This window comes from Primulina eburnea, chromosome 8, assembly GCF_022965805.1.
Source record: "Primulina eburnea isolate SZY01 chromosome 8, ASM2296580v1, whole genome shotgun sequence".
NCBI lineage: Eukaryota > Viridiplantae > Streptophyta > Magnoliopsida > Lamiales > Gesneriaceae > Primulina > Primulina eburnea.
Window position 1 is genome coordinate 30506381 of NC_133108.1, and position 12165 is coordinate 30518545.

The 12165-nt window shown below is 37.4% G+C and overlaps 1 protein-coding gene across 1 annotated transcript; it reads left to right on the forward strand.

The window, feature by feature from the left end:
* Positions 1 to 10473: 10473 nt before the first annotated feature.
* On the forward strand, positions 10474 to 11940 carry LOC140839146 (uncharacterized). Its single transcript, XM_073205780.1, has 2 exons — positions 10474 to 10852; positions 11399 to 11940. The coding sequence occupies exons 1-2, from the start codon at positions 10474 to 10476 to the stop codon at positions 11938 to 11940; spliced, it is 921 nt and encodes a 306-aa protein (XP_073061881.1).
* The last annotated feature ends 225 nt before the right edge of the window (positions 11941 to 12165 follow it).

Genomic DNA, 12165 nt, shown 5'->3' on the forward strand with positions numbered 1-12165 from the left:
CCAAGGAAGAATGTCTGTTCACCCATCATGCTCATTTCAAACTTATCCTGCATTAACTTAGAAAACTTTTCGCACAATTTGGGGTTAGTTGACCCAAAAATTATATCATCAACATAAATTTGAACTAGTAGAATATGATTATTTTTAGTAAATTTAAACAAGGTCTTATCAACTGATCCGACTGTAAAGTCATGATCAGTTAGGAATTTTGAAAGAGTTTCATACCAAGCCCTGGGAGCTTGTTTAAGACCATATAATGCTTTGTTCAAATAGTATACATGATCAGGAAGTTTGTGGTTTACAAAACCTGGAGGTTGTTCGACATATACTTCTTCTTGTAACTGACCATTTAGGAATGCACTCTTCACTTCCATCTGGTAGAGTTTGAAGTTTTTGTGAGATGCATAAGCAAGAAATATTCTGATTGCTTCCAATCTTGCAACTGGAGCATACGTCTCATCGTAGTCAATTCCTTCTTCTTGCCTATATCCTTGTGCTACTAGTCTTGCTTTGTTGCGTATAACTGAACCGTCCTCGTTTAGTTTATTTCTGTACACCCATTTTGTACCTATAATGGTTTTAGAAGTTGGTCTTGGAACTAAGTTCCAGACGTTATTGTGAGTGAACTGATTCAGCTCTTCTTGCATAGCATTTACCCAGTTAGGATCAGCAAGAGCTTCATCAGTTTTCTTTGGTTCCAGTTGTGAAACAAAGGCTGAATTAATAAATAATTTAACATTTGATTGCGAGTTCTTACTGGATCAGATGGATTTCCTATTACCAGATGTGGTGGATGTGATTTTCTCCATCTGTACTCTACATTTGTTTCATCAGCAACTGCTTCAGTTGGTAACTGAGTGCAATTTTCAGCTTCAGTTGATGCCTCGTCAGCTGGTATTTGAATATTATCAATTTGCTTTAATAACTGATTGTCATCAATGACTTCCTGCTCATTTAATTGATCCAATATTTCTGGTTCTGGTGTTTGAAAGATGTCTTGATTGTTATGACTTTCTTCTTTGTCATCATCTTCCAAACTGATATCTTTAAATCGATCAGCTAGCTCAACTTGATCAGTTGGCTTATCAGTTAGTACAGTTTCATCAAAATCAACATGCGCAGGTTCTTCAACATTTAAAGTTTTCTTATTAAAGACTCTATAAGCTATACTAACTGATAAATATCCAAGGAATATTCCTTCTGCAGATTTGGCATCAAATGCTTTTAAGTAATTTTTGCCATTATCATGAATAAAGCATCTACAGCCGAATATTTTGAAATAAGTGATTATACTTTTTCTTCCATGCCAGATCTCATACGGTGTTTTCATATGATTCTTATTAATCATTGATCTGTTCTTAGTATAACATGCAGTGTTTACTGCACCTGCCCAAAATCTTTGAGAAATGCCAGAATCAGCAAGCATTGTTCTAGCAGCTTCTTTAAGGGTCCGATTTCTTCTCTCAGCTACACCGTTTTGCTGAGGAGTTCTTGCTGCTGAGAGCTCATGCTTGATTCCAGCATTTTCTAGAAAACTTGAAAGTGTTTGATTGATGAATTCAGTTCCTCAATCTGATCTGATTCGATCAATCCCAATTGATTTTTCATTTAAAAGTCTTTTGAAGAGTTTAATCAGTTGTGCAGCCGTATGGTCTTTGGATTTGAGAAATATAACCCAAGTAAATCTTGAAAAATCATCTACAACCACCAAGGTGTATTTCATTCCCCCTAAGCTCATGACTGGTATTGGACCGAAGAGATCCATGTGCAATAGTTCTAAGCATCGGGATGAAGATTTACAGCCCTTGTTTTTGAAAGAAGATCGTACTTGTTTTCCATACTGACATGCTGAGCAAAGTTTTTCTTTTGAAAAATTTATTTTGGGCAAACCAGTTACAAGTTCATGTTTACTCAGATAAGCAATGGATTTAAAGTTTAAATGATTTAACCTTTTATGCCACAAACAGTTTTGAGATGATTTTGAAGCAATGAAGCAGACTGGTGCATGAGGCTGTTCATTCCAACTGACTTTATATGTGTTTCCACATCGTTTGCCAGTTAGTATGATTTCATCAGTTGATGTTTTAACTAAGCATGAGTTTTTTCAAATTGTACCGAGAATCCATTGTCGCATAACTGACTGATACTAATCAAGTTATACTTCAGATTCTCTACTAATAAAACATCTTTAATAGTAAAGTTACCAAGGATAATCTTACCCTTACCCACGGTTTTACCTTTGGAATTATCTCCGAAACTGATGTTTGGACCACTATATTTGATCAGTTGAGATAGCATAATTGCATCTCCTGTCATATGTCGTGAGCAACCGCTGTCCAAATACCATATTGAATTTTTATTTCTACCTGTTACCTGCAAGCACACACATAATTTGATTTGGTACCCATAGCTATTTGGGTCCAAAGCTTATTAGTCCCTTTGGAACCCATACTTGGATTAGTCTAACTGACTTTCCAGTAGCTGTATTCCAAATGGTGTTTCTCGGTTTTTGTGTGCTTGGTGAATAGTGTACAGATGATACGGTATTTATTTTAGCTCGGTTCAACTGATTGTTTAGTCTGTATCTTTTCTGGACTGGTTTGCAGTTATAATAATTTGAATAATTCTTGCTAACTCTTTTTGATGAGTGATTTTCTGAGTCAGTAGAGATTTTTGGACTGTAACCAACTCCATGTCTTCTGGCCTTATACATATTCTTAATAGGTTTTTCATTCAGTTTGCTGGGCTCAAATTTCTCTTGTTCTACTGTTGATCTGACAAATTGAATGTACTTCCCTTTGTTCATTGTCAGCTTTGGTTGAGTATCATTTGAAAACGTTTCTCCTTGATTACTTATTCCAAGATTGAATGAGTTCAGTCTGTTTTGAATTTTCAAGGATCAATCTCTGTATTAGTGACTGATCTTTCTTTCTCTCTGCTTTTAGCTCGGCAATTTCCCTTTTAAACTCAACCTATCAACTGATTCATCAGTTTTGGTTTTGTTTTCCATGGGATCATTTTGCTTTGACTTTATTTCCTCAAATGATGATGCAAGTTTCTGGTACTCATTTACCATTTCATGCAATGTTATAATGAGTTCTTCTCGTGTAAAATCAGTTGAACTGAAATCAAATACCTGTTGACTTGTAGATTCTGCTTCAGTGTCATTTGCCATTAGACATTTGACTTCCTCTTCATCACTTGAGCTATATGAGCTTTCTGGTTCTGATTCGTCACTATCAGTTTCTGCCCATTTGGATTTGTTCTCTTCAGCTAGTAGAACTTCGTGTTTCTTTCTGTAGGTTTTCGTATCATCTCTGGGTCTTCTTTTATGCTCATATGGTTTCTTTCTTCTGTCAGTTGATCCTTGACTGTCCTTTTTAGGTTTAGGACAGTCAGCAATGTAATGACCTGTTTTGCCACAATTGTAGCAAGCATTTGTTTCTTCTTTGGAATTATTTCTCTGGTATTGCTTTTGAAGGTTTCCTTGGTTCTTTCTCATGAACCTCCCAAACTTTTTGATGAATAATGACATAGCATCATTGCTTAACTGATCAGCAGATTTCTCAACTGAACTAGTCGGTTCAGTTCTGACAGCTGCTAAAGCAGTTGTAGTTAGGAGTAGATGGTTCTCCTTCTTTGTTTTGCAATTCAAATTCATAAGCTTTTAAATCAGCAAATAGTTCATGAAGTTCGATCTGGTTCAAGTCTTTAGATTCTCTCATAGCCATAGTTTTGACATCTCATTCCTTTGGAAGACCTCTCATCACTTTTAGTGTAACCTCTTTGTTGGTATACACTTTTCCGAGTGCATTTAATTCATTCACAATACTGCTCACCCTTTCATCATACTCGTTCATTGATTCTCCAACATTCATTTTGATATTGTCAAATTTCTGGACAGCAACCGAGAGTTTATTTTCTTTTGTTTCGTCATTTCCTTCATATAACTGAATCAACTTCTCCCAAATTTCTTTTGCTGTTTTGCACATCTTTATTTTGTTGAAGGTTGCTTTGTCCAGTGTTTTGTATAGAGTATCTTTGGCCACATTGTCAAGATTAGCTTTCCTTTTGTCTTCAGTTGTCCACTCTTCTCTGGGCTTTTGAATTCTCTGTGGTGCCCCTTCAGTTATGGCAATTGCTGTGTTTGCTTTTAGAATCTTCATGGGTCCGTCTGTTATGACATACCACATATCATCATCTTGTGCAGCTAAGTGAGCCTGCATTCTGATTTTCCAGTCATCGAAATCTCTCTTGAGAACATAGGAATTTTATTGAATGAAGTCATGCTAGCAGATTTATAGATCAAAAGTATTCAAGAACAAGATCAACTGCTCTGATACCACTTAATAGGATCGGTTGTCGTAACAAGAGTGTTTAGAAGAGGGGTTTAATAAACACTTACACTTAAAATTGTTCTTTATCAATATTTGAGTTCAGTTTAGTGACAAACTGAATCTCGGAATCTTGTTGGTCAATAACAATCAGTTAAACTAGAGTAGTTGCGGAAGTAACTGACTGAAAGATAGAATACGAAATTGAAAGAAATATGCAAGAGTTGTTTCTGGATGTTCGGAGAATTTAATTACTCATAGGTCACCCCTTCTATCACAAGGATAGGATATTCACTAAAAGAATTTGATCAAGTACAACACTTGTACAGACCCACTTCAGTTTGGACTTACAACAGCCAAAACTGAAACTCTTAGTTATACACAATATTCTCAGTACGTAACTGATATTAGCACAATTGAATCTAACAGCTTTTAGAGAGTGCTAATAAGCTCAGATTGTAGCCTTGCTTGCTACGAGTAATTCAAATGAAAGTGAACTAAGATTTTGACAGAGTAACAGCAAGCTTAAGATTGAGTGATTGTCTCTGTTTTCTTCTGCTGTTCTTCAGTCATATTTATACTTCACTTTCAACGGTAACTTTGATATGCATTTGAATTTTAGTATCCGTTGAATGCCACTTCATCATTTGTTGGGCAATGTTCTCTTCATTGATTGTCATTCGGCGTCTTAAATGCAGTAGCCGAAGTACGTTGTTCTATGCTGTAATGATTGAGGTGCGGTTTTCCATATTCATTTGCTGTTTACTATGTCCTTTTGTCGGTTGAATGTTCTTTCCCGAGAAGCATTCAGTTGAGATATGTTTTGAGTGAAACTTATGCAGCTGAGTATATTTAACTGATCGGTTTCCAACCGATCAGTTTTCTTCATTTGTTCAGCTGGTTTCAGTTTTTAAATATTCAGTTGTTTCATAATTCAGTTAGTTTCTTCAGTTTGTCAAACTCCGAAATTTGGTTTCCAACAAAGTGTAATGCCTAAAGTAAATATTACATGTTGTTGATTTAGTAATGTGATATTACTAAATAATTAATGATTTTTAAAGAGAGAAATATAACATATGTTGGTCATATGAAGTTTAAATGAGTTGAAATTTGGTTATAACGTAGAAAACTCAAAGATATAGAAGTTCTTTGTTTTGAGTTTTGGAAAATTTGATTGTTTGACTGGTCCAAAAGGATATATTGGTATTAAATGTTAAAATATTATATTATATTAATAAATTATTTTATTAATATAATATAATATAATATTTAAAAACAAAACAAAAACAAAAAGTGGATAATTTGAAACTCACGAACCGTTTCATTCATTTGGACAGAAGATATTTGACAGAGAGAAAATCGAGAGAAGATGGAGGAAATAACATTTTGATTTTTTTTTCGATCGTGCGATTTATCGGTTTATACAATTGACGAACCTACTTCTCTTCTGGGATCGTTGACACGAGGTTTTCGATTTGAGGTATAAATTTTGTAGTTTTGGTGATGTTTGAAATTCGTCGATTTCTAGAATATATCCGATAAATTGCTAAATCATACTGAAATTAAAGATTGTTGAATTGTGTATGATCTTAACGAAGTAGAGAAGATTATTGTGTTGTTGTTTTGAATTATTCTTAAATTATTATAATTAGGGATTTTTAATCGTTGGATTGAAATTGGTGAGTTGTTTTTCAGTTGTTATTAATTCTGATTATATATTCGGAGTCTACGAAGAATAGGCTACACGTTGATATAAAGTTTTCGTAATTTGACGGATGTTGTAAAATAACCTATTATTTGAAGTTAATTAATTAGGGTGTATTTGATTGGAGTATTGTGAAATAAAATACATCGGAATATTAATTGTTGAACGATAAGAATTTATAATCGAGTTTTATAATTTTATTGAATTCATTGTTGTTGGGCTATTTGATGTTATATATTGAGGCTATTATGATTGTGTTGATACGGTAACAATGATCTGATAATTATTGTTGAATTATTTAGATACATCACAAGCCCTGGGATAAAAAATATAGCCAGATTTTATATATACTCGATTATCAGGTACTTGTTGACGTACGAGCATATGTTTTTATTGTTTAGTGTTGATGAATATTATTGTGTTGAACGACGATAAATCACTGGATTTGGGTGATTTGGTATTATATTTGTTGTTATTTATTATTGTTGATGTTGTTGGCTATCGTTGTTAGGAGACGTCTCGTTGATGTTGTTCGTTCAACGATATTGCTGTCGCCAGAGTTTAGGTGCGACGTATCGTGGATGTTATTCGATCGACGATATTGCTGTCACTGGTGTTGGGGTGCAACGTATCGTCGATGTTGTTGTTCGTTCGACGATATTGCTGTCGCCGGTCTTCGGGTGCGACGTATCGTCGATGTTGTTTCATTGTGATGTTTTTTAGGTTGTTGTTGGCTGATTGTCACGGCAAAAGGGGTATTTCTATTATGATTTCAGTTATATTTTATGTTGTTAATATAACTGTTATGTATTACGATGATGATTGTTGTATATGCTCATCCTTTGGGGCTGTTTCCGTTGGACAAGTCACAGGACTATGTTGTGAGACATGATAGTGGTGAAGGACTAGGTGTGTCTAGTCAAACAGTCCTGTAGTTAATAGTAAATAAAGACAGTATGGTTCATTGTCTTATTTGAGTTGTATGTGTGTATTTATTATACTGTTTCTGCTACAATGATGTAGATAGTGTGGTGATTGCACTATTTTGTCATATATGCATTATATTATTACGTTGTCGAAAAGAAAATTTTTATGCATATGACGTCACATGTTGTATGATTACGTGGCGAGGTTTGAGCGCCACATTGGTGGTATCGGAGCATATGTTAGATGTCTGGGATGGTTAGGAGTTTTGTTTGTGATGAGGGAGTTGGATGACGATATTATCTGCGTGTGTCTGTGCATTTGGCTTGTTATTGATGATTTCTCGATATTAGTGATTGTTCTTTAGTTGTGTGTGCTTTCGTACGAAAGGTGTTATGATGATTACTAGATTGTAATTGTTAAATGTTATGATTAAAAATTTTGATTTCCAGTGATGGCAGCTAGAGAACAGATACATCCATACGAAGAAACAAAAGAGGTTGACAGTGAGATTGGACAGATGAATCCATTGCCACCTCTTCCTATGGGACTGGCACCTGCAGATCAACCTTTATTGCCTTGTGAGTTGACTTTGACACAGTTCAGCAGTTATCTTCCGCCGAGATTTGATAGTTTTGAGACTGGTGAGCAAGCAGAGGAGTGGATTGAGAGGATCGAGTAGATATTTGTAACCGCTCCGTGTGCTAGGTCTGCTTGGTTACGATTGGCTAGAATTTAGCTTTCGAGGAATGTATATTGTGGTGGCAGATGACTGAGGCCGGACTGAGAGCTCAGGGCCGTACTGTTGATTGGGATGTGTTTCGGTTTCGTTTTCGTGATAAATATTTTTCTACAGCAGCCAGACAGAAGAAAGAGAGAGAATTCGAGGAATTGGGACAAGGTAGTATGTCTGTTGCTGAGTACGAGACTCGATATTCTGCATTGCTGAAATATGTACCACATATTGGTACGAATGTTCATGCTAAGATGAGGCATTTCTTGAAAGGGTTGAAGTTAGAGTTATTTGATCGTGTGAAATCAAATAACCCGGTATCATTTGAGGATGCAGTGACGATGGCTGAGATGACTGAGTTGGTGATGCAAGAGTATGGGGCTCAGGGACGATTATCAGATAGGACTAGAGAGTCATTGCGACAGTAAGGACAGTCTTTTAAATATCAGAAGGGTTCATCTTCTTCTTCAGCATCATCTGGGAAGCATCGATTTGATTCACGACGTGTTGAGAGTCGTGGAAGTAGTTCTCAGTCTGTTCAGGGGCAGAGAGGAGAGTCCATAGCAGTGAGATGTTTTCGTTGTGGGGGACCTCATCTGATAAGAGAGTGTACACAGACCGAGATCACCTGTTTTGAGTGTGGCGGTGTTGGTCATCTGACGAGACAGTGTCCTAGTCGTGAGGGACAGCGAGAGCCTAGGAGTGCTAGAGGTAGATCCTCAGAGAGAGGAGGACGATAGCCTCAGCAGTTTACACCACGACCTTCTGGAGGACAGCCACGTATGCAAGGAGCTGGTCCGCCTCATGCACAAGTGTATGCTTTGACACGAGAGCAGGCAGAGGAGGCGCGAGAGGAGATGATAACGGGTAAGTGTTATTTATGTTCTTATCCTGCTTATATTCTTATTGATACTGGTGTCTCGCATACATTTATATCAAAGAGGTTTTTGGTTGAGCATCATATGCGCTCGTCTCCATTGTCTATGCATCTTTCTGTTTTGACACCCTCTAGAGTTGATATATCAGTTGTATCGTTGATATCAGATGGTATTATTTCTTATGAGGGCTATGAACTGAGATCTGATATGATTATTCTAGAGATGACTGATTTTGATTGTATTGTGGGAATTAATGTATTGAGGAAATATTGTGCGACTGTTGATTGTTATCAGCAGGTAGTATATTTTTATACAGATGAGAAAGAGCGTTGGACATTTTATGGGAAGGGTTCTCGTCCCCGTGTTCCGTTGGTATCTGCTATCCGGATGTCTCGGTTATTGTAGCACGAACATGAGGGTTATCTTATTTATGCTGTAGATGCGACATGGAAGAAGAAGGAGGTGGGAATAGAGGAGATACATGTAGTTGCTTAGTTTGCTGATGTATTTTCTGATGAGATTCCAGGCTTTCCACCAGTCCGTGAGGTGGAGTTTGGGATTGAGTTGATGTCAGGTACTTTTCCTATTTCCCGTGCTCCTTAAAGAATGACATCAGCAGAGTTGAGAGATTTGAAAGCCCAGTTGCAGGACTTGCTGGACAAGGGATACATTCGCCCTAGTGTATCTCCTTGGGGCGCACCAGTCCTATTTGTAAGAAAGAAAGATGGAACGATGCGGCTTTTTATTGACTATCGACAGCTGAATAAGGTAACAATTAAGAATAAATATCCCCTCCCTCGTATTGATGATTTGTTTGATCAGTTATAGGGAACCTCAGTATATTCGAAGATTGATTTGAGGTCAGGATATCATCAGATACGAGTTAGAGAGGGGGATATTCAGAAGACAGCATTCCGGACCAGATATGGGCATTACAAGTTTTTAGTTATGCCGTTTGGATTGACGAATGCTCCAGCTATGTTCATGAGTTTGATGAATAGGGTATTTCAGCCTTATCTTGATCGGTTTTTTATTGTGTTTATTGATGATATATTGATATATTCAAAGAATGAGGCTGAGCATGCAGGGCATTTGCGTTAAGTATTATAGGTACTGCGACATAGACAGTTGTATGCCAAACTCAATAAATGTGAGTTTTGTTTGGATCGAGTGGTCTTCTTGGGTCATGTTATATCGAGAGATGGGACTTCTGTTGATCCAACGAAGGTCGAAGCCGTGTTACAGTGGTCTGCACCTACATTTGTACCAGAGATCCGTAGTTTGGGTTTAGCATGTTATTATCGTCGATTTATCGAGGGATTTTCAAAGATTGCTAGACCTTTGACACAGTTGACTCAGAAAGGTGGGCGATTTCAGTGGTCTGAAGCATGTGAGAGGAGTTTTCAGGAGTTGAAGCACCGACTGACGACTGCACCGGTGTTATCAAATCCTACAGAAAACGAGAGTTTTGTTGTTTATACTGATGCATCATGACATGGTTTAGTATGTGTTTTGATGCAAGATCGACATGTTGTGGCATATGCCTCGAGACAGCTGAAACCACACGAAACAAGATACCCCGTGCATGATTTGGAGTTGGCAGCCATTATCTTTGCCTTGAAGATATGGCGACACTATTTATATGGTACCTCGTTTACAATTTATACTGATCATAAGAGCTTGAGATTTATGTTTACACAGACAGAGTTGAATATGAGACAGAGACGATGGCTAGATTTGCTGAAGGATTATGATTGTGAGATTGAATATCATCCTGGTCGAGCCAATCTTACAGCTGATGCATTGAGCTGTAAAGTGAGTTGTACTGCAGAGGATGTGAGTCGTTTATCAGCTATGATGATGTCTTGTTGTTCCTTGGGATATGATTTTGATATCTCGATGACTCCGATCCAGGTATCTACCTTATTAGCTGAACCTGATATATATGGTTTTATTCATGATGCACAGATGACAGATGAGAGAGTTCAGCGATGGAAGGATTTGGTTTCTCGGAAACAAGAAACTTGTTTTACAATGGCTGATTATAGAAGTTTGAGGATGAAGGATAGATGGGTAGTTCCTGATGCATCTGAGTTGCGCCAGGGTCTGTTGCAGCGTGCAGATTGTAGTCGGTATTCTATCCACCCCGGTGGCAAGAAGATGTATAATGATCTACGCTCTCAGTTTTGGTGGAAAGGAATGAAACGCGATGTTATTGATTTTGTACGTCGATGTCTCAATTGTCAACCGATCAAAGCCGAGAGAAGAAGGCCAGGAGGTGAATTAAGGAGTTTAGAAGTACCGACTTGGAAATGGGAGCACATATCGATGGATTTTGTGACTCATTTGCCAAGAAGCACTGTAACTATTGATGCTATTTGGGTGATTGTTGATCGATTGATGAAAGTTGCACATTTTATACCCTATAACATGAGTAGTACGTACTTGACGATGGCACAGTTGTATATACGAGAGATCGTACGGTTGCATGGGATTCCAGTGTCCATTATTTCTGATAGAGAACCTCGATTTACTTCTCATTTTTGGGAAGAATTGTAGACTGCGATGGGGGCAGATTTGAGATTGAGTACATCTTATCATCCTCAGAAAGATGGTCAGACTGAGCGCACTATTCAGACACTGGAGGATATGTTGCGTGCTTATGTTATGGATTTTAAATCTGTTTGGCAGTCATCTATTCCATTGCTAGAGTTTTCGTATAACAATAGTCATCAGAGTAGTATTCAGATGGCTCCATTTGAGGAACTGTATGTGAGACGTTGTAGATCTCCATTATACTGAGATGATGTTGATCGAGCTGCAGTTACCGATCCTGAGATGATTAACGAGATGGAACAGAAAGTAAACTTGATACAGCAGCGATTGAAAGCAGCTCAAGATAGACAGGCCGCCTATGCCAATAAAAGACGAAGACCCTTAGAGTTTCAGCAGGGCGATCGAGTATTTTTGAAAGTTTTTCCTTTTCGTGGCACAGTGCGATTTGTTATGAAGGGAAAGTTGGCACCGAGATATGTTGGCCCGTATGAGATATTGCAGCGGATAGGCGCTTTGGCTTATCGATTGGCTCTACCTCCATCTTTATTAGGTATTCATGATGTGTTTCATGTGTCGATGTTGCGGAAGTATGAGCCAGATCCTTCACGTGTGTTGGATATTTCTGAGGTTCAGTTAGATCCTGATGTGTCTTATGTTGAGAGACCAGTTTGTATTTTGGATCGATTTGAACGGGAACTTCGTAGTAATCTTATACCGATGGTGAAGGTTCAATGGGAGCATAGAGGTATCGAAAAGACCACTTGGGAGACAGAGCGTCATATGAGGGAGCTCTACCCCTACTTGTTCTGATGGTATGACGTATATTTATTTATGCTTGTTATTACTGTTGTTGATTAATTTTTGGGTCGAAATTCATTTAAGGGGGGTAGAAATGTAATGCCTGAAGTAAATATTACAAGTTTTTGATTTAGTATTGTGATGTTACTAAATAATTAATGATTTTTAAAGATAGAAAAATGACATATGTTGGTCATATGAAGTCCAAATGAGTTGAAATTTGGATATAACGTAGAA